The sequence below is a fragment of the Cervus elaphus genome, chromosome 1 (assembly GCF_910594005.1).
Source record: "Cervus elaphus chromosome 1, mCerEla1.1, whole genome shotgun sequence".
In the NCBI taxonomy this organism is placed as follows: Eukaryota; Metazoa; Chordata; class Mammalia; order Artiodactyla; family Cervidae; genus Cervus; species Cervus elaphus.
In genome coordinates, this window is record NC_057815.1 from 61,507,901 (window position 1) to 61,532,720 (window position 24,820).

At 53.3% G+C, this 24,820-nt stretch overlaps 1 protein-coding gene across 6 annotated transcripts; it reads left to right on the forward strand.

Moving 5' to 3' along the window:
• The first annotated feature begins 1,720 nt into the window (after positions 1-1,720).
• APBB1 (amyloid beta precursor protein binding family B member 1) lies at positions 1,721-24,820 on the forward strand. 6 transcript variants are annotated; one of them, XM_043905365.1, is made up of 15 exons: positions 1,721-1,897; positions 8,660-9,391; positions 15,838-16,013; positions 16,112-16,168; positions 16,252-16,337; positions 16,434-16,497; positions 16,912-17,061; positions 17,422-17,549; positions 17,654-17,659; positions 17,938-18,052; positions 18,202-18,286; positions 18,718-18,801; positions 23,726-23,841; positions 23,986-24,162; positions 24,245-24,820. In XM_043905365.1, the coding sequence occupies exons 2-15, from the start codon at positions 8,674-8,676 to the stop codon at positions 24,410-24,412; spliced, it is 2,130 nt and encodes a 709-aa protein (XP_043761300.1). In that variant the 5' UTR covers positions 1,721-1,897; positions 8,660-8,673; the 3' UTR covers positions 24,413-24,820. The 6 variants fall into 6 exon arrangements, with proteins under 6 accessions (XP_043761300.1, XP_043761309.1, XP_043761282.1 ...); XM_043905347.1 differs by lacking the exon at positions 1,721-1,897 and adding an exon at positions 1,971-2,265; XM_043905374.1 differs by lacking the exon at positions 17,654-17,659.

Here is a 24,820-nt window from a genome sequence, read left to right on the forward strand (position 1 = left end):
GTGTGCTGCAGTCCATGGGGTTGCAGAGAATCGGATACAACTGAGTGCCTGAACAATGACAACGATGTAAAAAAAAAAAAAAATGCAAAGGTGAATGAACATGTCCCTCCCCTGCCCCAAACCTTTTGATGATTTCCCACTGTCCTAAATTAAAGTCCCAAACCCTAAGCCTAACACCATGGTTCTCCTTGATTTGGCACCTGTCTACCTTTCCAGCTCACCTCATGCCATTCTTCTACATTATCACACCCATCCTGGCCTTCTTGTACTTCTCCTTTGACTTAGAATCATTTTCTCTTCTCCTGGATGACCTCTCTCTTTTTCACCCTTTCCCCTCACCTAAGTGCCACTTCCTTGTTAAAGTCTTTCCAAATGTCCCCAGGTAAAATTTAGTCCACTCACATAGTATTCTGTAGATTTCCTTCAAAACACTCATCACAATTCTAATCATATATTTAGTATCACTTTCCTTTGTTATTCAAGCTTCATGAGGGCAGGGACTGAATCTTGTCTCTTGACAAGTTCCTAGCACCAAGGACAGTGCCTCCCACACTATAATTATTTATTGAGAGAGAATTATCAAATGAATGAGGACATCTTTCTTCTTTTGAGTAACTCTTACTCATCTTTCAAAGATAAAAGTCATATGTTATACCCTCCAAGTTGGGTGACAGTCAAATCTGATTCATCTTTGGGACCCTAGGACCTAGCCTGAGGCTTGGTACGTGGTTGGTATATAGAAGTTTGTCAAATCATAATAAACTCTTGGCCAGGAGTTGATAATTTCCGAAGTCAAATGATGGGTATATGAGAGTTCATTATACTATTCTGTTATCTTTCTGTATATATTTGAAAATCTCCATAACAAAACGTTAAAAACATTTATATTCACCTCAAGTCAAGTGAAAGTGTAGTCAAATATGATCTTGAGACTTCTGGCTTAGGCAAGCAGTAGATGGTGATGCCACTCACTGGGATGGATGAAGTGGGGCTGCGTCTAGTCGTGTGTGTGTGTGTGTGTGTGTGTGTGTGTGTTCTCAGATACATGTACTGGAAAGAATTCTTTTTCATCCCAGTGAAACTTCTTAAAAGGCAAAAAAATAAAGGGGGGGGGGGGTGAGACAATGAGTTTAGATTTTGACATTTTTAGTTTTAGGCACCCCAAAGGCATCTTCAGTCAGTTGCTCAGTAGTTCGCAGGTACAATAAATTAAACCTCTGCCTTAGAGGAATGAGTCAGGGGTGGGTTTCTGCATGGTGACACTCCCTCTCACTGGCTTTGATGGCCTCTGGGCCACTGACCTGACCAGTGGGACTACCCCACTATCCAGGGAGTCTGCAGTGTTGAGCTCCACCATTCCTTCCTTCACACTTCTCATGTGCATTCTCCCCTTCTTCTGGCCCTCCTGGGAATTTCTGCCAGGGAGCTATTCGTTCTTCACGTCTGCAAGGCCTTGGAGTCACAGTCTCACGTCCAGCCGCAGGGGTAGGGTGTGAAGAAACATCCGGGCTCCAGTTTGTTTCCCCCACTTACCTGTGACCGCAGACAAGTCGCTTTACCTTTCTGAACCTCAGCATCTTGTCTGCAAACTGAGGATAATCAGAGCGGCGACTTCACAGGGCTGGTGTGAGCACGAATGCGTACAAAGGGTTTAACACAGAGCCTGGCACCGTGAAAGCGGTCAATAAATACGAGCTATTATTATCACCAACGCTGTGTCCTCATCGCTTACCACCAGGACGTCAGGGAGTGTTGCCGCAAGAGCCGAGCAGGCGGCCTCCTCCAGCCCCTCCCCACGCGGCCGCGGCCCGGGCACCGCCACCGCCGCTCCCGCTCCAACCTCGTCTGAGCGTCGCCCGGCGGCGGTGCGGGGCCAGGGCCCTGCGGGGCGCGCAGGGTGAGTCCGGGGTCCCCTGGCGGAGGGCGGTGCCGGGCTGGGCGGGGGTCGGCCGATGCTGGGGCCGCCCTCTGGGACCTGGGGACCCACCCGGGCGCAGGGACGGCGGCCGGCGAGGGGGCTGGGGGCGCGGGGCTCCCCGAGGCCACAGGGCGCAGTAGGGAGGGATCCTCTGCTCGGCCGCCGAGGGGCCCAAGATGGCGCCCCTCCCCCACCCCTGCCCCGCGCGCGCCTCCGCCGCTCCGGGCGCGGCCCCGCGGCCCGCGCGCTCCTGGGCGGGGGATGTTGTGATGGAGAAGCTGCCGCCGAGCCCGAGCCCCGCAGCCTGAGCCACCTCCGCCACCTGGGCCTGGGGCCTCCCCGCGCAGGTAGGAGCTGCCCCTGACGGCGCCCAACCTGGGCTGTCGGATCCCTGTCCCCCGCGGCCCGCGGATCCTGCCGCCCGAACCTCGCGGCGGCCTGCGTCCCCCCGGCCAGGCCCCATCCCTGCGGGCGGCCCTCCCACCGCGTATTCCGACCGCCCTCCTGTCCCCTCCTTCCAAGGTCCGACTCTGCTAAGGTCCTCACGCCGTTCCCTCCCCGACCTTTACCTGCTGCCCCTCCGGAATGAATAGGGAGCGATAAAAAGGAACGGACAGCTGGGGGCGGTGGGGGATGGGGGAGGGGAATTAGGGGATGGGGGAGGGGTGGTCGAGGACTGGGAAGGGGACTGGGGCGAGGTGGGCCAGCAGGCCGCATGAATTCCTGCAGGGACCCAGGCCTGAAATCTGTCAAGCCGCATTCTGTTGCCCTCGGCGACCGAGGGGTGTGCCCTGGGGCCGGCTGGCCCCAGCTCAGCCTGGAGGCCTAGCGCTGGCTGGAGCACTCATTAGAAGCAGTTTTCCCATTGTCGATTCAGAGGATATTTCCAATCTATTTTGAACCTGCCTGTGTGTTTCTTGCTTTCCCAGCCCCTCGGAGCCCCAGCTGGCTACACTCCTTAAAGCCAGAACCTCCTCTACGCTTTGGTATCTTTATTTCCTCGCTTCCCATTCATTCTTAAAACCACTTCACTCCATCTTCTGTCTCTGGCATCTATGGAAACTGCTCAAGCCAAGGTCACTGGAGATGTCCATGTGGCCAAATCTAATGGCCACTTTTCCTGCACCTCCTTGCCATTTCTTGGTGTCAGTGGTGTGGGTCGACTCTTCCTGAAACATTTTCTGGGTTTCTCTCCTGCAGCCTTGTCTGCTCCTTCTCAGTCTCGTTTGCTACCTCCTCCCCTTTCTTTAGTTGCTGGTGACGCTCTTGGTTCTTTCCTAGACTGTCTCCTCTCATTCTGCACTTCCTTCTCATATTTTATTCACTCTCAAGTCTCCAAATTTCAACTCTCAGAAATGGATACTTTCCAATCAGCTACCCAAGCTGGAATCCTGGGCAACATTCTAGATTAATCTCTGTCTCTCACCCTATATCTTATGTCAACAAGTTCTGCCACATCCCCTACCTAAGTATTTTTCAAATTCATTCATTTCACTCCATCTCACCCACTGCTGCCAAACTTAATCTAGGCCACACACCCCCTTTTTTCCTTGATTGCCTTGATAACATACCCTCTTGCTTACTTCCCCTTAATACTCTAACATAATTTTTCTTTACTAAAAGAAAATCTATCCAATCATTTATTTATTCAGCAAGTGTGCTTTGAGCACCTAGTATATACCAGGTATTGTTAGGCACTGAAGATTAATGATGAGCAAAATACACTATGCCCTTGTTCCCATGGAGCTGATGGTCTAAGGGGAAAGTCAGATAAGAATAAAATTACAGATATAATAAATACCACGAAGGGAAAGGTGAATGGTGTCTTGAGAACACACAGGAGCACAAGCTAAACTGTACTGGAGGGTAGCGAGAGAGGACTGAGGAAGGCTAAGAGCATGACATTTGAACTAAGCGGTAAAGGGTGAGTAGGAGTTAAGCTGGGAGGGTAGGGAAAGGGAGTTCTGGGCAGATGGGGAATCGTGTGTAAATACCTTATGGAAGGAGAGAGCATGATGTCTTCAAGGAATCAAAAGAAGACCAGTGATGCTGGATGGCAAAGTGCCAAACGTGGAAGGAAGGTGGAGGCCAGGCTGAGATGGATAATTTAGGGCATGTTAAGAATTTTGATCATAAAGCCTTTGTCCTTGGTGTGGACTATTGATGATAGTAGATGTAGAACGTCAATCAAATCCAAAAATTTTTCTTGGATAAAAGATCGTCGGTACTTGGGGATAGATTGAATATGGGGAGAGATGGAGAAGGTGGTGTCAAGGATGGAATTCCTACTTCTGGTTTATAGAACAGGTTGGATGGTCATGTTATTCCATGAGCCAGGATCCTGAAAGAGGACCAGTTAGGGTGTGGGAGAGAAACATGAGTGAGTATGTTGGTTTGAGAGGCCTTTGAGACATCCAGCTAGAAATATTGAGTAGAAAGTTGAATGTATCTGTCTGGAGCTCAGATGAATGTTCCGAAATGGAGGTATACTTTTGGAAATCATCAGTTTGTAGGGGGCAACTGAAGTTATGGGCATGAATGAATACTTGTATTGAATATTGGGTGAGAATGAGAAAACAGCATGAGAATAAGCCATGAGAAACTCCAGCAGAGGAAGATGAGCCAGCAAAGGAGTGTAAGAAACCATCAGACAGTATCAAGAGTGTAGGAAGAAAACCAGGAGATATGGTGTGTGGAAGCCTTGGCCAAAAGCTGGATGAGAGGCCACGGTGTCAGATGCTGCTGAAAGTACAACCAGGATGAGGACTCCAAGTGTCTGTTGGAGTAAATGACACTGGGGTCATGTTGACCTTGGAAGGAGCTGTTACTGAGGTGTGTTGGGAGTGGAAGCAGGACTGGAAAGAGTTGAAGAGTGAGACCCAGGTGAGGAAATGGCAACTGTGAGAAAAGACGGCTCTTTCACGAAGTTCATGGTGTCAGGTCAGGAAAGATTCTGTGTTTAAGTTGGGAGAGAGTGGATCTCATTGAGGAACCACTGACTACATGGAAGAAAAAATGGATCAACAGTGGTTAAAAAAAGATTCCTAGAAAGGCATGAAAGGAATTTAAATGACAGGTGAAGCAATTGGTTTTGGAGAAAAGGAGAGAAATGAATAGATGCTGAGTCAGTACGTTTTTGGGTCTGAGGATGTTCTCTGGCTGATGGCTCCCATTTCCTCAATGAATTAGGAGTGGGGGAGGGCGGCGTTATCCTCTGAGAGGGAGGGGTGGTGAAGGGGTTGGTCCAAGGAGAGCTGTGTTCTTGTCTCAGGCAGGTCTTCACTGATGTCTTGGCTAAAGTAAACCTTGGCATCCTGTAGTACCCATACAATAAGCAGTCAGGCTAAAAAACCATTGACCTTGAGCAGGATTCACCCCCTACCCCCGTGGTCTCCTGTCAGCCCGTTCAGGTTTAGTGGCCACTCTTATTTCCTCCCCTGAGGAGCCTGCCTGCTCCCTGCCTTGAGCCAGAATCCATGTGGCTCCTTCCATCCTTGGAGAGGTCCCAGGTGTGAGTAGCACCAGTAGGAGGGAAGAGGTTGGGTTGTGCCCCCTCTTGAAGATACTGAGCAACTGGTCATTCTTTGACCTTAAGAAATGAAGTGAAGGTGATGGCGCTTTCTTGGGACAGGCACTCAGGCTTCAGCCGTCACAGCAGAACACCCGCTTCCCTCCCCCAGTGCTTTCTGCCCCCGTGAGCAGATGGGCAGGGCTGTCCTGAAGTCACCCTGACTCCTCGGAGTCCCAGCCTCACAGGACACGTGCCCTTCTTAGACCACACCTCCAGATGCCAAGGAGGTCGGTGCCGAGTGCTGAGAAACCCGGCTCCACACACTCCTGCTTTAGAGGAGGGCCCGTCATCCCTGTGATGCTCCGAGCGTGGCGCAGTCATGGGGTCTTTCATCTCCTGAAACTCAGAGGAACAGCCTTTGAGCCAGGATGTCAGTTTAAGCCAACCTCCCCCCTTTTTCCCTAGATCTCAGACCTTGCTTGCCTGGGACCCCATACTACTTCCTTCTCAGGGACCCTTCAGCATTCTCCAGCACCCTCCCTGATTCTCCTTCCCCGGCCCATGTGACCACACAAGCCTGTCTCAGTATCTATTCCCAGTTAGTTCTGAGCTACCTAGTTCTTTGTTCCTCTTACCCCTCCATCCTGACCAGGGGCCCACCCTGCAGATGCCCGACACACACTCTTTGGTCATGGAGTGTGAAGTTGAGTAAGACACAGTCTCAGATGTTCCATTGGAATGCGGTGGTGCTGGGCATGGTGAGATGCAGAGGAGGGAATGGGCACGTGAGGAGGGGAGAGGGGACCAACCAGGAAAGACTTACTGCTTAGGAGCTGCGTTGGCTAAGCCAGTTTTGAAACCTGATCAGAGGTCCTCACAAAGGGAGACAGGATTCCAAGCCGAGGGATCAGTGTAAACAGAGCCCGGGTTCGGTGGGTGTGACACGTTCTAGAGTCCACCATTCTTCCTGTGGCTGGGGCATAAGCTGAGGAGGAGGCAGGATGGGGAGGGGGTTTGAGGGGTCCCAAGGATTGGCTCAAGGAGGCTCTTGGTGATCTGCTAACGAGCGCAGACTTTATCCTAAAGGCAGCAGTGAGCCATCTAATTTTTTGAGCTGGAGGGTGACACAATCTGGTTTCCATTTTTGGAAGATTACTGTAGTTCTGGATAGAGGCAGAGCCGTTTATTTTTCTCATTGGTGCCAGTGGCCATGAAATTTTTCATCGCCCAGGGGAAGCCATACTGAGCAGACCAGCAGTCAGTTAAGTGGGAGGCAGACACGTGGACAGGAACCATTTCTCATTTCTTTCACAGATGTGTGCATGGCATCATGCTAGGGTCTGAGGAGCTAGAAATGATGGAGAGGTGAGCTATGGCACCCGCCTCACAAGCGGGGCACTGCACCCAGGAGATGACCAAGCCTTGCCAGGCAGCCTAAACACCCCCCTACAGTCAGTGCTCAGGGTTGAGGGCTCTGCCAAGGAGGCAGGAAGAACTGAGGCCGTGGGTTCAGGGAGACAAAGAGCTCAGGGTGAACAGGGAGCTGAGAACTCTCAGGTGAGAAATTGAGGAGAAAGAACTGTGCAGTGAGAATCACAGAGGAAGGCATGCATTGGGGGCAAACAGTGGGGTCAGCTGCCTGTTGGGGGAGGTCAGGTAGGAAGAGAGAACTCTGAGTGAGGCTATCAGGGAGGGGGGGAGAGTGTGATGGGGCCATCTAAGAGGGTCAGGATGCGAGAAAATTGAGTAGTTTGGTGAGGGAGGACAAATTGTGAGGGGGGCATCCAGGGAGTGAGCACATTATAGTGGGGGTCAGAGCAAGGGAGAAGCCTCGAGTGGAAGGTCAGGGAGATAGGGAGGGTGGAATGGGGCTCTGAGGGTGGGATCAATCATTAGGGTGATGGGGTGGGAAGCCTGATAGGTGGAGAAGGTGATCCACAAAGGGCTTCTGAGGATGCAGGAGGGGGTTCAGGGGGCCAGGAGGGGTGGACTGTCACTGAGGAACAGGTGAGCCCCTCACCAGAAGGGCCAGTGGAGTTTGGTTGTGGCACCGTGGGCAGTGGCTGACACATGGTAACGTGACCACTGTGTGTTTTCTGAAACTGGCAGAGGGGATGCTCAATGGGGCCAGAGGAGATGGGAGGGCAGATTCATACATTGATTCAACAAGTATTTATTGAGTTCTTGCTTTGTGTCAGCACTGAGCTAAGCTGTAGGCATACTGCATTGAATAAAAAAAGGCAAATTCCTCACCACCATGGAACTCAAATTAGAGTCATGAGAAGACAGTCATTAAACCAAGTAAATAATAAATTAGCTTGTTAGACAGTACTGGTGCTGGGGAGTTTGGGGACGGCTGGGAGGGGGCATGGTGGCCTACAGTTTTAGGGTATTCAGGGAAGGCCTCCCTGAAAAGGTGACATTTAGGCAAAGACCTAAGGGGCTGATGGTCCAGATCAAAGGCTCTTGCAGTGACCCAGAAGCACTATAGGTGCTGGCAGAGGAACTGGTACCCGAGGTGAGATACGTTATAGAAACAGTCCCCAAAATGCAGCTTCAACGGGTCGAAGGAGCCATGAATTGGAGCTCGAGGCCCTTGTTTTGTGACCTGAGGGCTCAGGACCTTGCCCTTGGGGTCTTGGTCTGCAGTTCGTTCTCTCTTGTCTTCCCAGTCCCTCGTACGGGGTGGACTTGGGGCCCATTTGGGCCCAGTGATTTATGATGAGAGCAACGGAGCCCGGGGAGCTCACAGTGTTGGGGCTGTGGGTAGCGGTGTGGCAGGAGGCAGGGAGCAGGCAGTGTCTAGTGTCTAGAACACAGGAGCTAGCTCCTCACCAGCCGCACTCCTGGTACAATAAGCCCCAGTTGGATGAGTTGGGGGTGGGGATGCACAGAGAGCCATTGTTATGGAGTCTCTGCCATTGGGAGCGAGGGCAAAGCAGGGGCTGGCTGTGCTAGCCCTGGAAGCTCGGGGCTGGGGGTTTAGGGAGGGGGTGGACCTGGCCTGGGCCTGGCTGCTGCAGGTGGTGGTGGAGTGGGTGTGGTGGGGATGACGGACAAGGTGGAGCCCAGTTACTCTCCTGGGATGACAGCTCACAGGACACAGTGGTATGTGCTGGCCTGCTGAGGGCAGGGAGGTGAGGAGGTGCAGGGCACAGGCCTGGGGCTGAAGCAGGGGTGTTGCTCTGCTGACCTGGAGGCTCAGCGTGGTCTCCTCTTCCCACTTGCAGGATCTGCTGAGGCCATGTCTGTTCCATCATCCCTGAGCCAGTCGGCCATTAATGCCAACAGCCACGGAGGCCCCGCACTGAGCCTGCCCCTGCCCCTGCACGCTGCCCACAACCAGCTGCTCAACGCCAAGCTGCAGGCCACGGCCGTGGGACCCAAGGATCTGCGCAGCGCCATGGGGGAGGGTGGTGGGCCTGAGCCGGGCCCCGCCAATGCCAAGTGGCTAAAGGAGGGCCAGAACCAGCTCCGGCGGGCCGCCACAGCCCACCGCGACCAGAACCGCAATGTGACCTTGACCCTGGCTGAGGAGGCCAGCCAGGAACCCGAGATGGCACCCCTGGGCCCCAAAGGCCTGATGCACCTGTACTCTGAGCTGGAGCTCTCCGCCCAAAATGCGGCCAACAGAGGGCCGCGAGGACCCGGCCTGATCATCAGCACCCAAGAGCAGGGCCCGGACGAGGGAGAGGAGAAGGCGGCGGGGGAGGCCGAGGAGGATGATGAGGAAGAGGAGGAGGAAGAGGAGGAGGACTTATCTTCTCCCCCAGGGCTGCCAGAGCCCCTGGAGAGTGCGGAGGTGCCCCCTGGGCCCCAGGCCCTGGCAGACGGCCCCCGAGAGCACAGCAAGAGTGCCAGCCTCCTGTTTGGCATGCGGAACAGCGCAGCCAGCGACGAGGACTCGAGCTGGGCCACCTTATCCCAGGGCAGCCCCTCTTATGGCTCTCCGGAGGACACAGGTATCTTGTGCAGCTTGACGTGGGGAACGTGGGAGGGGGAGAGGGCAGAGGGTGGGTCCCTCCGTACAGAGGCCGGGGTCCGCCTGGGTGGGGGTCACCGAGCCCGTGTCCTCAGTCCTCAGCAGGCCATGCCCTGCTTTTCCGGCAAGAAATGTCCCTACATACTGAGAGTGCTTGAACAAGTGGATAGACCTTTCCGTCACACACCCCCGATGAATGATGGACTGGTCTGTTTATGAGGCACTTACCAAGTACTGGCTCTCTGCTCAGTATTATGGTATTAAATCTGCACGCCAACAGGAGGTAGATATCATTAGTATGCCCATAGTACAGGTGACAAAAAATGGGCCTGGAGAGATTTAGTCCTCTCCCAAGGTCACACATGGGCTTCCCTGGTGGTTCAGATGGTAAAGAATCCTCCTGCAATGCGGAAGACCTGGGTTCCATCCCTGGGTTGGGAAGATTCCCTGGAGAAGGGAATGGCTACCCACTCCAGTATTACGGCCTGGAGAATTCCATAGACAGAGGAGCCTGGCAGGCTACAGTCCATGGGTTGCAAAGCGACGGACACGACCGAGCGACTTCCACTTTCAAGGTCACCCACAGTCTGAGGTCACAGTAGAACTGGGATCGAAACCAGGTCTAAGTGCAGACCCGAACTCTTGGCCCTTATGCTGTCACCGATGTCTACAGCCTGACAAACCTAGGTGCCCTCCAGGCAGTTTTCAACAGCGGCAGCTCCCCACAGAGGTCTATTTGGAAGGATTGGAGTGTTATGTACAGAGCACCACACTGGATGTTGCAAGAGTAATGTTTTGTCAGGAAGAGGATATTGACTAAAAGGAAACGAAGAATAAGAGAATGCTTTGTTGGGATGGGGGGATAGATATTAGGACTCCAAGGATTGATCCTTCAGTGGGTCCCATTTAAAGAAGTTGAGTCTCTGCATTTGCTAGTGTCACATGGAGATGCAGATAGAGCTGAGGAGCAAAGGGCAGAGATAATGGGCTGCAGCCACAAGCCTGTGCTGGATGGTAGTGTAAGGAAAGACTCTTCCCACTCCAGGCAGCAGGCACCTTACCCCAGACTGGAGAACCTTGGCAGGGAGCAGGCAGTTCAGATGAGCGAAGGGCAGCATGCCATCCCCTTTCAAAAAACTTACTATGGACATTTTCAGACATATACGAAAATAACAGAATAATGAACCTGACTTATTACTCATGACCCGGTTTCAACAATTATCAACACATGGCTACCCTTGTTGCATCCATACCCCCACCTACTACTCCTGGGCCCCAACCTAGGCTATTTTGAAGCAAATAGATCTGTAAATGTTCACTCATGCATTTCTTTAAAAAAAAAAAAAAATCTTGATTGATTGATTTTTGGCTGCACTTGGTCCTAGCTGCTGCGGTGGGCGTTCTCTAGTTGAGGCAAGTGGGGGCTACTGTCTTGTTACGGTGCTCCGTCTTCTCATTGCTGTGGCCTCTTTTGTTGTGGAACACGGGCTCTTGGACGCTCGGGCTTTAGTAGTTGTGGCACATGGGCCTAGTTGCCCTGTGGTGTGTGGAATCTTCTCAGACCAGGGATCGAACCCGTGTCCCCTGCAGTGGCTGGCGGATTCTTAACCACTGGACCACCAGAGAAGTCTCCCAACTCGTGCATGTCTAAAATATGAAACACTTTTTAAAAATCCAGGGACTTCTGGTGGTGCAGTGGTTAAGGCTCTGTGTTTCCATTCCAGGGGGGCACAGTTTCCATCCCTAGTTGGGAACTAAGATCCTACATGCATGCTCCTGCCCGCCGCCCCACCCCCGTCAAAAAAAATCCAAACTACTAAAATCACGCGCACAGAAATTTAACAGTACTTCCTCAATATCACTGAATATCTAGTCAGTGTTGACATTTCCCAGTTGTCTAATGAATGTGCTCCCTGCCCTTTTAAAATTTGATTCATTTCATCAGTATCCAAATAGGAACAGACCTTTTGATGGTTGGTATGTCTCACAGTTTCTTTTGATCTGTACCTTATCCCTCCATTTCTATTTTTGCTCGAAGTTTTGTTGTTTCAATTGAAGCCACTGTGTTGTGTTGCCCTGGGTTTTCCCTGTTCTGGATTTGAACAAGTTCCACTTCCCCTGGATTTCCCATAAACTGGCAGTGAGTTCTGGAGCCTTCATCAAATTCAGAGTTTTTGTTTGTGTTTGTATTTTGTTTGAAAGGACACTTCACAGGTGGTATTGAGTACTTCTACCAAAGACAAAATCTAATTGCCTGTCTTTGGAGGGATGTTAGCGACCGTCAGTGATCTTTGCCCAGATACCCTTTATAGGGAACTGCTGCTACTCCACTCCAGCTGGTTACTCATAGGGTTAGGTGTGGGGAAATGTCGTCTCAGTGGAGCCAGTTCTTCAAGGGAAACTGAAAACTAGATATTGATGTGAAACATCCCAATTTCTAAATGTTAGCAACCAAGTTTGTTTTTTAAAAAAGTACCACACAGGCCAAACAAAATCTATCTGAGGCTTACACCAGTCTGCACGCAGCTTGTTTGCAATCTCTGCCTTAGGGGGTGTCAATCAGGGGCCAAACAATGGAGATCCTGGTTGCTCTGGGGTCCCTGGATGGTCACTATGGTGGTTGCTCCTATGAGCCTTCTGAGAGTGGGAGGACAGAACTACTCAAGGGCTGGGAAGAGTGTGCTGGGTGTGGGCAGTGACCTCAGCAAGGGAGCTGGTGTGGGAGAGGATGGGCAAGGATCAAGGTCTGTTGGAGGCAGTGGAGATCGAGAATCTAAGAATAGGCTGCGTCACTGCCTACTCTTCTTATGACTGTTGCTATGACCAGGAAGACCACAGAGGAAGTCTGGTCTCCTGTAGGAATGTGGTAGAACTGAGCAAACATTATTTTCTCTTTCCCACCCTAGAATCTCCACAAGGTTGTTAATTGAATGCTGAAGTATATGAATGAATGGATGGATGGATGAATGATGAGGGAATGATGAATGAATGAACTTTCCTACCTGCGTTGGGTTCATACTCAGTGCCAGGTCTTGTCCTAAATGCTGAGAATACATACTACAAGACAGATATTCCTGCCCTCATAGCACTCAGTCTAGTATTTTGACAGAAGTAAATAGGTAGTTTGAGCCCTGGGGTTGGGGAGGTACAGGAAGAGCATGGTAATAGACAGGAGGTGGGTCAGTTTTAAGAAGGGACCTTTACACTGATGCCCAGTAGGTGGTGCCAGATGAAGTTTGAGGGAATGGAGGCTGGGATCAGAGAGGATAAGGGGCATGTCCCAGGCAGGGGGAGAGACCAGGGTGTGGGGAGTGGTCAGAGGTAAGGCTGAGGCAGGCAAATAGGGGCTCATAAAGTCCTACAAACTTGGTGGAGGAATTGGGTTCTGTCCTGGGGGCAAAGAGAAAACAATTAGAGTATTCAACTGGAGAAGGTTGTTAGCATTTTGGAACAATCATTTGGGCTGTAGCATGCAGTTCAGATTCAGTTTAGTTCAGTTCAGTCTCTCAGTCGTGTCCGACTCTTTGCAACCCCATGAATCGCACCACGCCAGGCCTCCCTGTCCATCACAAACTCCCAGAGTTTACTCAAACTCATGCCCATCGAGTCGGTGATGCCATCCAGCCATCTCATCCTCTGTCATCCCCTTCTCCTCCTGCCCACAATCCCTCCCAGCATCAGGGTTTTTTCCGGTGAGTCAACTCTTCGCATGAGGTGGCCAAAGTATTGGAGCTTCAGCTTCAGCATCAGTCCTTCCAATGAACACCCAGGACTTATCTCCTTCAGGATGGACTGGTTGGATCTCCTTGCAATCCAAGGGACTCTCAAGAGTCTTCTCCAACACCACATTTCAAAAGCATCAATTTTTCGGCGCTCAGCTTTCTTCACAGTCCAACTCTCACATCCATACATGACCACTGCATTTCAGTGCATTGGAAAGGGCTAAATAGGAAGAGGGAGGCCAACTTGGGAGGCTGTTGCAGTGACCTAGCTGGACTTCGGGAGTGAGTAGGGGTGGGGAAAGGGAGAGCAGGTGACTACATCTGGCTTAGCCAAGGAGGCCTGTGTGGGTGAGTGAATGATACATGAACCTTTGAGTGCGTGGGGGGAGCGCCTGAATGAACTGGTGCAGGAGTGAAAGTGTGCATTTCTAAATAAATGTGTGTTTGTGGAAGCAAGGACCGGGGTGGGGCTGTGCTCAGAGGGAGATGTGCCAAGCTCCAGAAGGGCCTCCCAGATGGTCCGGGGGGAGAGCGGCCCCTCCAGGACAGATCGGAAGGATGAAGCTCTTTGAGGCAGGAAGGTGCCGACTGACAGGGATGGCAGATGGATTGGTGTGTGTGTGACTCAGTCAGGAGATGGTGACCTGGTCCTCAGATTCAGGGGTATAAGACCCTTCAGGAAGAAGGGTGTGGCTCTGGGGGACACAGTTGCCCTGGGTGTGGTGTTCCTGGAAGGTTTGGCGGGAAAGCCCTGAAGATGGTGGAGGGTCTCCAGGGAAAAGCGGGCATTCTAATTCCCTAGGGCCTGAGGGGAGAGGAGGCTGGGGGGAGGGAGGCAGTAACGGGTACCTGGAGGCTGCATGGGCAAGAAGAGCCCCTCCTCTGTGAGGCCACTTCATTGGAAGCTGAGGGCGGTGAGGCGCCTTGCCAGAGTGACTCTCCCATCAGGTACGCAGTCACCTTGGTGTGGCCACGCCCACTTCCAGCCCTCCTCGCCTGGTTGCCCAGCAGCCTGGGTCTGGGGACTGACTGCCTGTCCCTCAGTGCTGCCTCTTGGACCAGTCAGGATTCCTGGTTTCCCTGGTAACGGGAAGCACGTCAGCAGTCTGGGCGCTCCCAGCCGGTCCTGGTGCTGCGGTTGCCGAGGAGACGCTGCAGCCTAGCTGGGCCCTGGCAGGTGAGGGGGGTTGGTTCTGGGAAACCCCAAGCCCAGCCTCAAGCTTGCTGGGGCCCAGCCCCTGAAGCCCACTCTCCCACTTGAACTGCTTGGCAGATTCTGGGCAGGGGCGGGATCCCTGGGAGCCTGGAAGCCACACCCTGTTCGCACAGAGAGCTCTAGGCTTTGCAGGGCCCCAGGTGGCCGGGGTGTTCCCACGAGGTTGAGCCTCCTGTCATCCCTAAGGCCGGGCTTGACTGTGGCGCTGAGGTGACTGCTGCGGGGGGGTGGGATGGAGATTCAGGATTGGGGGAGGGGATCTAGGATCAGAAAGAAGAGGTGTGAGCAGGGACAGCTGGGGTCTCACGAGCCGCACCCTCCATCCCCACTCCAAGGGGATTCCCTCCCCTTGTGGTCCCGGCCCCTCCATGGAGAGCTCCAGGTGGGGGAGGATCCTGCCTGGCAGGCGCTCTGCCCTGGTGAGAAGTGGGCGGGATGAGCTGCTCTCTGCAGCCCAGCACCAGGCTGTGAGCCCAGCTGGCTGGACTGGAGGGGCTGTGAGGAGGCAGGGTGGAGCAGGAGGGGCTGGGAAGGAGCGCCATGTTCTCCCAGGACTTTTTCCTGGCAATCCTCCTGCAGGACAGTAGCCCAGGTGAGGGACAGCACCATGTGGGGCGGGGCTGACCGGGAGCACGGACGTGGTGGAGGCGGGAGCTGGGCTGCGGGGCTGGAATGGTGTGGCTCTGCTTGGGGCAGGGAGGGTATGTCACAGGTGTGTGGTGTACACGTGTGCATGAAATGTCTGCACGTGTGTGTGGCAAGGGTCAAGGTGTCTGTGGTATCTGCACACATGTGGCAGAGGTTGACATATGTTGCGTGTCTGAACGTGCATTCACTGTGGGTGTGGTACCCACATATGTTTTGGGGGGCATCTTGGATGTGGTCTTTGCACACGTGTGTGGCAGGGGCTGGAATATACATCTGTGTGTGCGCACGCCTTTGTGGATGGTGGCTGCATTAGTGGGTGGATGGAGTTGGCGTGTGTGTGTGTGTGTGTGTGTGTCCCTGCACATGTGTGTGCACCTGAACGCAATCCCGGCCATCTGTGTGGGTGTCTCCTGTGTGTGCACACCCTTGTGTTTGTGGGGGCTACACAGGTGTGTAGCAGAGCTTGTATATGTTGTGTGTCTGTGTGCATGTGTGTGCAGGCGCTGGTAAGTGTGTGCACTTGAGATATGGATATGTATGACAGGTCATTTGGGGTCACTCAACCTCCTTGCCCTCTCTCCGCCTCCCTCCTTCCCTCTGTATGGCCACATTAGCCAGGAGCAGGGCCCAGGAGGAGACCTGAGTCACATCCCCTGCTGGTGGCCCCCCCATGCTGTGACTCCAGACTTCAGGCTCTAGGTGGAAGCAGGAATCTTGCACTGGAGCCCTTCCCTCACCCCTTCTCCACCACTGGGTCTCAGGAGGGGACTGGGCATAGCACCCACGATTTTCTTGTTAGGTAGGCAGACCCTCACCAAGACCCCCCCCCCCATCCGGCAGATTCCTTTTGGAACCCCAACGCCTTCGAGACGGATTCCGACCTGCCGGCTGGATGGATGAGGGTCCAGGACACCTCAGGGACCTACTACTGGCACATCCCAACGGGGACCACTCAGTGGGAGCCCCCGGGCCGGGCCTCACCATCACAGGGGAGCAGCCCCCGAGAGGAGTCCCAGGTGAAGCCCACAGGCCTGATGGTTCTGACCTGGGGTGGAGGGGGGTGCTGCTGGAGCAAGATGAGCCAGCCACTCCTTGCTCCCATCCCTGTTCCTAGCTCACCTGGACCGGCTTCACTCACGGAGAACGCTTTGAGGATGGAGAATTTTGGAAAGTGAGTGAGGGGACCTCCTTCATGATGGGGGAGCTGGAGACGGGTCATCGTTTGGGTCCTGATTTCTCTCTCCCCTTCCTCAGGACGAGCCCAGTGAGGAGGCCCCGATGGATTTGGGGCTGAAGGACCCCGAGGAGGGGATGTTGCCTTTCCCAGCTCAGAGCCTCAGGTGAGTGGGCTGGCAGTGGGATGGGTCTGCTTGGAAGGGGGCTTGGGACAGCTCCCTCTTCGGGGGCCTGTACCAAGTGTTACCATCTGCCTGCAGCCCGGAGCCATTGCCCCAAGAGGAGGAGAAGCTGCCCCCACGGAATGCCAACCCAGGGATCAAGGTGTGTTCAAGGCAATGCCTCTTCCCAAGTTGGGCCCCCGTGAACAGGAGAGCCCTCGGGTCAGGTTCTGGGGTCTCTCTGGTCTTACAGCTCCCCAGGCCCTGAGCTCTTGTGTCAGCACAGACCCTTGTGTCTGAGTAGGAGGCACTTCAGTTTATAACTCAGGCAGCCCTGTGGCTTGGCAGGGGGTCCTTCCTGGCTGGGCTCAGGTGCCTCCTGCCTAGGGGTCTCCTCTGAGACCATCAGCCCTCCTGCCATTCTGTCCTGTTTGTAGAGCCTCTAATGTCCTCCCACCTGCTGTGCTCTGAGTTGGGAACTCCTCTGGTCTCAGCAGAGTGCCCTGTGTCCTGGCTGGGGGCTCTTCTGGGTTTAGACCAGACCCTTTATCTCCCACCCCTCTTTTGTGTCTGGCAGTGTTTCGCCGTGCGCTCCCTAGGCTGGGTGGAGATGACCGAGGAGGAGCTGGCCCCTGGCCGCAGCAGCGTGGCAGTCAACAATTGCATCCGTCAGCTCTCCTACCACAAAAATAATCTGCACGACCCCATGTCTGGGGGCTGGGGGGAGGTGAGCTGGCAGGGTGGCAGGGCGGCGGTGAAGTGCAGAAACTGGGAGAGCTGGGAGAACCAAGCTGCCCCTCTGCCAGGGCTGGGGAGGGAGGTGTAGACTCACCAGGCAACAGTCTGTGAGATGGAAGTGTGACTCTTGATTGGGAGATGGTTATCTAACAGCGATGGGGTTGATAAAAGGAGTCACGTTGGACATGAGAGATGTGAGCTTTGTTAGAGTGAAGCCTGCAGGGTAGCTGGTCCGACACCAAAGCGAGGGCCCCAGACCAGTGGCTCACCTGCCTCGAGCTGGAAGTGGCAAAGATCAGCCAGCTTCCCGGCTGGGGCACCGCTAAGCATCTGCTTCCTGGGCCTTCAGGGAAAGGACCTGCTGCTGCAGCTGGAGGATGAGACGCTGAAGCTGGTGGAGCCGCACAGTCAGGCCCTGCTGCACGCCCAGCCCATCGTCAGCATCCGCGTGTGGGGCGTCGGGCGGGACAGCGGAAGGTGGGAGCAGGGCCGGGGCTCCGGGGTGGGGGCTCAGCCAGCAGTCAGAGCGAGGCTCTCCTCCCTAACTCTGTTGTTTGACTCTCTTGTGCTGCCGGACCCAGAGAGAGGTACTATGCCTAATTTACCCTGACTGTTCCTCTCCCCACCCCTGGGCCAGATGCAGCAAAGCGCCCAAGTCTCCCTAGTCCGCCCCGCCCTTCCCTGCGTGCTGTGCTCGCCCACCCTCCCCGACCTCGGCATGCTCGCTTGTCTATCCTCCGGCCAGAGGGCAGTGCCCGCAGGACAGCGACCCGAGGGCACATGGATGCAGAGGGCGTGGGTGGGCGGGAGTGAGGCTCTGGACTGAAAGTCACTGGGAGACACTGAGGCGCCCCTACCCCAACAGGGACTTTGCCTACGTAGCTCGCGATAAGCTGACCCAGATGCTCAAGTGCCACGTGTTTCGCTGTGAGGCACCCGCCAAGAACATCGCCACCAGCCTGCATGAGATCTGCTCTAAGGCACGGCCCCCTTCGCACCCTGGAGTAGCTGCCACCTTTGCTCTACAAGGACGTGGGTGGGGTCTTTGAGTGGGGAGAGGGTGGGCTCCGGGGCTACGAAGCCCTGACTGACCCGCCCTCCCCCTTCCCCCATCCCCTCCCTTCCTCAGATCATGGCCGAAAGGCGCAATGCCCGCTGCTTGGTAAACGGACTCTCCCTGGACCACTCGAAACTTGTGGACGTCCCTTTCCAAGGTCAGTGTCACAACCCCGCCACGTCTGTCTCAGTTTTGTTGGCAAAGTTGGGGGGACACAAGAAGAGGCACAAGTTCCTGGGCAGAGTAAAAATAGTTCCTGGGCAGAGTCTCCATAGTAAAATGGAGACTCAGCACTTAACCTGGTGGTCCAGGGGTTAAGACTTAATACTTGTAATGAGGGGGGTGTGAATGAGACCCCTGGTCAGGGAACTAAGATCCCTCATGCCATGCAGAGTGGCCAAAAGAAAAAAGAAAAGTGGAGATTCAATTCTTGGAGTCAAATAAGTGGAGGGACTTTGGTTAAAGGGAGGCAGGGGAGGGGTGGAGGTAGGGCCTTGGCTGGGTCAGTGTTCAGCTTATGTCCTGGTGGTGGGGACTGGGAGAAGCAAGATCTGTCCCTGTGATTGATCCTCTTCTTTCCTCCTGCAGTGGAATTCCCAGCACCTAAGAATGAATTGGTACAAAAGTTCCAAGTCTATTACCTGGGGAACGTGCCTGTTGCTAAACCTGTTGGTATGTGTGTGCTTTGTCACCCAGGGGCCACCACCTTGATCTCAAAGCCCTTCCCACCCTCCGCCTCCCAGTACCTCTTACCAGACCTTCCTCGTGCTTGATGTCACCCTGCTCTTCAGAGCGCATCCCACCTTCTGTGCCTCTGTCCCAGCTTCACGCTGTGTCCTGGCTTCCCTGAGTGTGAACCAGTGAACCAGGCATATAGGGAGACCCATTCTTGAATCCCCTGGTAAAGCTTTGGTTAGGTTGGGAAGTAGGTCTTCAGTGACTAAAACGCCGGAGCAGCCAGGAGCTGTGTTTGGTACTGCAGCACCAACTATGGACTGTGATCATCTAGAAAGGAAGCAGTGAGCATATTTATCAACATGCTTTGTGTTGGTAAAGTACTGCCTTACATGTCATTTAGTTCTTGAGGGTCCTGAGTTTTGGATTATGATGATAGCCATTTTATAGTTAAGGAAACTGAGGGTAGAGACTGTTAGGTTCACTCTGATATTTCTAGTACTTTCACAGTACCTGTTATTTACTTGTTCATCCACTTAGCAAATAACTATGAGGCCTACCATCTACCTGAGAGAACAATGGCCCCAGCCCTGCTTTCATGGAGGTTAGAGGAGATTACGGTAGAAAAAAAGAGGATTGAATCAAACAGTCACACAAATAAATGTATAATTACAATTTGAGTCATTTTGCTGAAAGAAAGTAGCAAGATGCTGTGGAACTATGTAACAGAGGAGCTTCCTTTAGTCTGGGAAGTCAGAAAAGATTTGAGAAAGTTACATTTGAACTGAGATCAAAAAGTAAATAAGATCTAATGTGCCCAAATGGGATGGAGACAGGAATAAAGTGGGGAAAGATCATTCCAGGCAGAGTGAAGATTGGGTGTGAAGATCCATCATGAAAGACACGTTAGTGTTTCAAAGGCATTGAGAAAAGCGATGCCAGGTGAGGCCAGGAGCTCGGCAGCGGTCAGACCCTGCAGGACCCCATAGGCCATGTTTATGATTTGTTCTTCATCCTCAAGTGTTAAGAAGCTATCAGAGAGTTTTCTGGAGTGCACTTGGAATAGTCATTTTAATTTTGTAAGGGCTTCCCTGGTGGCTCAGCTGGCAAAGAACTCTCCAGCCAAGGCGGGAGATGCTGGAGATATAGGTTTGATCCCTAGGTTGGGAAGATCCCCTGGAGAAGGAAATGGCAACCCACTCCAGTATTCTGGCCTGGAAAATTCCATGGGTTGAGGAGCCTGGTGGCTACAGTCCCTGGGGTCATAGAGTTGGATACAACTAAGCACACATGCACGCACCTTGGTGACACCATGGAGAAGGATGTTCAGCAGGTGGAGGCGGATGTGGGGGCCTCAGGAGGACCTTGCAGTAGCTGTGGCTGGTGTTGAGAGTATCTTGCACTGTACTGGGGCTGAAGAGGAGTGTGTGGATTCAAAAGGTTATTAGATGATTGAAGTCAACATGCCTTGGTTGGATGTGGGGTGAGGGACAGAGGCCTTAAGGTTGACCCCTGGCTTCCTGGCTTTTGGCACTAACTGGATAGTGGTGCCATTCTCTAAAGGTAGTAGGTACTGGAAGAGGCCAGTTTTGGTTTGGAGATTTGAATTCAATTTTAGGCATGCTCAGTTTGGTGTGTCTTTGGGAAGGTGCGTAGCAAACTCAAATTGGCAGCTGGATTCATAGAGAAGAGGACTGGGCTAGAGATACAAATGTGGGCATCGTTGGGTTAGAGAGGTAATCAAAGCCATGAGTCTGAAGATTGACCCTGGAACACAGGCAGCCACTGTGAGAAGGGATATTAGGCTAGGCCTGGCTGTGAGTGCCTCCAACATTTAGTGGACAGGGGAGGAGCAGGTGTGAGGTCAGGGGAAAAGAGATGGCTTCAAGAAATGGTCAGGTATCCTGCCAAAAGACACTCGGGAAGAACTCAACAGTATTTGGTGAAAGTATAAACAAACACACAAACGAAAGAATGCTCAGGTGAGAGCCCAAGAGATGCTGGACTGAGGACGCTAACCCTGGTCATCTTCAGTTCTCTGCTCTTCCCCTTACACCATGCTGACCGATGATCAGCACCATTACATTCAGTGAGGGAACCCTTCTTAGGGTGGGTATTGAGCTGGGGTGGAAGGAAGGCCTGGATTTGCAGAGAGGAGTAGACTGGATTCAGAGGCACTGCCACAGCTGTGGAGCTGGAGGTGAGAAGATGCGCGTGGGAGAGCAGGAAGGCCTTGTGACTCCGCCCTCCCCTTTGTGCTGCTTCCTCCTCCCTTTCACCCTCAAGTTCATGACTCTTCCAGTTATTGCATCACTCCCCTATCTACCTGCCATTCACGTAGCCTCTCAGTACGGTAAAGAAACTGTCTGCAGCCCCTGATGGATCCTCTGCTGTCCATCAGCTTAGTAAGTCTGCTCTGTAGAAACCAAGAGTTTCACACGGTAGTCCCTAAACTCACTTTATCATGCTTTATTTATGCTCCATTTTTAACCTGTGCAAGTTTAACATTGACCCCTCCTGAAGCTGCAATATTCACTCGTTAATCATCCATCCATCAATAAATGACTACCCAGTGCTTGATTTGTGCCAGGCACTGGTCTAGGTTCTTGGTATATGTTAATGAACAAAACTGCTTTTAAACCAAGATTCCTGCCTTTAAGTAGCTGACATTCTATTCAGAATAGATGGGCAATAAGTAAATTATATAGTATGTTGGAAGGCTACAGTTGAGATATGAAGCAAAGAGCCTACTCATCAGAAAAGACCATGATGCTGGGAAAGATTGAGGGCAGCAGGAGAAGGAGGCAACAGAGGATGAGATGGTTGGATAGCATCACCAACTCAATGGACATCAATTTGAGCAAACTCCGGGAGATAGTGAAGGACTTAGCAACTGAACAAGGATAACGGGGCTTGGGAGTTTGGGGCTGGGATCAGGGTGTAGGTTTCAGTCCTGAGCTGTTACCAAATACTACAGACTCTTTCCAGGTCACCTAGTTCCACTGTTGGCCCTGCCTCCATGGTGATCCTCCCTACTCTGGGGCCAGGTGCCACCCCAACAGCTCCATCTGCTTATTAGGCAGTCTGACTTTGATGTCTGGTCTCCATATGACTGGCATCAGTGTCATTCACATCTGAACCCTCTGCGGGCTGCCCTCACCCACCCACTCCTTCTTGTGTCATCACCCTCTACAGCTTCCGGGTTGCTGGGTTATTATACCAGTTTGGGTACATTTGCCCATTTGCCTTTCTCAGACATCTGGAATTCCTTCAGTCGATAAGGCCTGTGCTAGGACTGGGGACACAAACAATGAAGCTTGATTTCTGTCTTTGAGATGGCCATAGCCTGGTGTAAAGAAGTTCCTAGCAGTTACAAGATGTGCCAAGAGTTGTCTCAGCAGCTCCCTGTCTGCCTGCAGCAGGGAAGGCTTCCCAGACAGGAGGGCCTACGTGAACCCTGATGCATGAGAACTGGGAGTTTTGCAGACAGTCAAGAGGGGAGGAGCCCTCTGGAGGGAGGCTTTCCCTCAGTTACAGTCTGTCCCTCGAGGGCATTCTCTTCTTTTACTTTGTATTTCCCATCTGCCTAGCTGGGCATTAGCCAAGATTAGATGTTAATAATGCTACATAAATCATTTGACGCTCAGGGGGCAGTAAAATATGAAGCTTGACAGGTCAGATGAGGCCAGTTTTTGGAGGACTTCATGCCTAGGAGAGAAGTTTGGCTTTGATCCAGTCAGAGGTAAGATGAACAAGGCCAAGGTGAGGGAGGACTTTGGGGGAAGGCATGTTTTCTGCCCTCAAAGGGTCCACGTGTTCTGTTCCTGGTGAGAGCCCAGAGGCACTGACGAGGCAAGCGGGCCTGAGAGCGGACCACCGTGTGTGCTTCTGCATTGGCATCAGTCACTCCAATGTCTTCACTGCAACCATACACAGATGACACAGCCAGCTCATGAACAGTGCAGGGAGCAGAACCTGTGCCCCATGCCGTGTGCTCCTGCCCTGGTTCTCTGCTGAGTACCAGCGTCAGTGGGATGTGTGGATGCATGGGTGGAAATGTTATAGGTGGAAGTGTTTAGTGGAAGTTAACATTGGGAGGTAACGGAAACATTGTTACAAGGGCAAGTTGATTGATCTAAAAGCCAGGAACCTTGGATTCCTTGGCTTTTGCATAAATCATAGAAATTACTGAGTGGGGAAAGATTTTGACAGTCCCTCTGGTTCTGAGACTAGGACTGTAGACAAGGGGCAGGGGAAAGGCCTGGCTAAGAACCCAGGCTCTGGAATCAGACTGCCTGTCTTCAGATCCTCATTTCTCAGTTGTGACCTAAGGTCAATTATCTGATTTCTCAATATAAGCTTCAGTTTCCTTGGCTGTAAAATGGTGATAAAGGGATCTGTTGTGAGATTGTGTATGACAGGGCACACTAATGTCATAACATGGTGTAACACCTGAGACAACATTGCTCAAATGGAAATCTTAAAAAAAAAAATAAAACAAAGCCAAAAGCAAAGCTTGCATCTTGGGGTCTTAAGGACTGGCGAGAACTGGCCTATAGGAGCTGATTTAGGAGTCGTATAAAGCACTGCAATGTGTGAATGTGGAGAGCAAGGTATAGGGAGGATAGAGCTTTGGGGGCCAGTCTGCTTAGAAGGCTGGAGGAAGAGACAGAGTCAGTGAAGCAAAGCAAGCTTAGGATTCAAGATGGAAAAGACTAGAAATGTGCCAGGTCACTGAAACCGTGGAGGAGTGCACCAAAGAAGGGTATCTGTGCCACCTAGTCCAGGGCTGTGGGCAGGTGAAGTAGGGGATGGGGCAGAGACCCCGGGCTTGGCTGGGCAGAGCTGGACAGTCTAGCGTAGAGCTGGGGTGTCCTCTGTCCACCACTAGTAGTGCCATGTTCATGTCCTTATCTTTCAGGGGTAGACGTGATAAATGGGGCCCTGGAATCCGTCCTGTCCTCCAGTAGCCGTGAGCAGTGGACCCCAAGTCACGTCAGCGTGGCCCCTGCCACCCTCACCATCTTGCACCAGCAGGTAAAGATGTGGGTGGAGCAGGTATGGCAGGGCCCTGCCATGGAGGGGAAGGCCGGCAATGAGGGGAAGGGCCGCCAGGAAGATGGACGCACCCAGTGGAAGAGGGTCCGGCCATCCCTTTCTAACTGGTGCCCCTCCCCGCAGACGGAGGCAGTGCTGGGGGAGTGCCGGGTGCGCTTCCTGTCCTTCCTGGCCGTGGGCAGAGACGTCCACACGTTTGCATTCATCATGGCTGCCGGCCCAGCCTCCTTCTGCTGCCACATGTTCTGGTGCGAGCCCAATGCTGCCAGCCTCTCGGAGGCCGTGCAGGCTGCGTGCATGGTAAGTGGGGAGGGTGGTGGAGCGGTGGCGCCCAGCCCACTTGGGGCAGGCTGCGGCGTGACTGCGCCTCCTGCCTCTGCAGCTCCGCTACCAGAAGTGTCTGGACGCCCGCTCCCAAGCCTCCACCTCCTGCCTCCCAGCGCCCCCAGCCGAGTCCGTTGCCCGGCGTGTGGGGTGGACTGTCCGCCGGGGCGTTCAGTCGCTGTGGGGCTCCCTCAAGCCTAAACGGCTGGGGGCCCACACCCCCTGAAGCCGTCCATGCTCCCTCCACCTGCTTGCATTGGGCCCCAGGGAACTCAAGGGTGTGGGGTGGGGAGGGGCCCTGCAGGCTATTATTGGACTTCAGGTCCCCCACCCAAGAGCTGCCCTCCCCAGTAGCTGGGGTTCCTCACCTGGGGGCTGGGAAGGGAGATCTAATTCTGCAAGTGACAATATTGGATTGAGAGAAGAGGAGCAGGAAGAGGAAGCAAGGCCAGCCCCAGCTCTCCATCCCCACGTTTCAGGTGGAGCAGGAGGAACTGGTTGAGGCCAGGCCCCATCTTCATAGGATCCTGCTGGGGCAGAAGGGAGGGGGGTTGGTCCAGGCATGGGTCCTCTCCCCTCTGCCCTGTGGGCACCTCTGCTGTACTGATATCACTAATAAAGTCTGCCCTGCTGA

Bases quoted from the DNA above. Each gene is read 5' to 3' on its own strand.
- APBB1 (XM_043905365.1), top strand. From the start codon at position 8,674: ATGTCTGTTCCATCATCCCTGAGCCAGTCGGCCATTAATGCCAACAGC. The intron at 9,392-15,837 runs GTATCTTGTGCA...CCCATCCGGCAG, and splicing joins TGGCTCTCCGGAGGACACAG to ATTCCTTTTGGAACCCCAAC. The intron at 16,014-16,111 runs GTGAAGCCCACA...CCCTGTTCCTAG, and splicing joins GCCCCCGAGAGGAGTCCCAG to CTCACCTGGACCGGCTTCAC.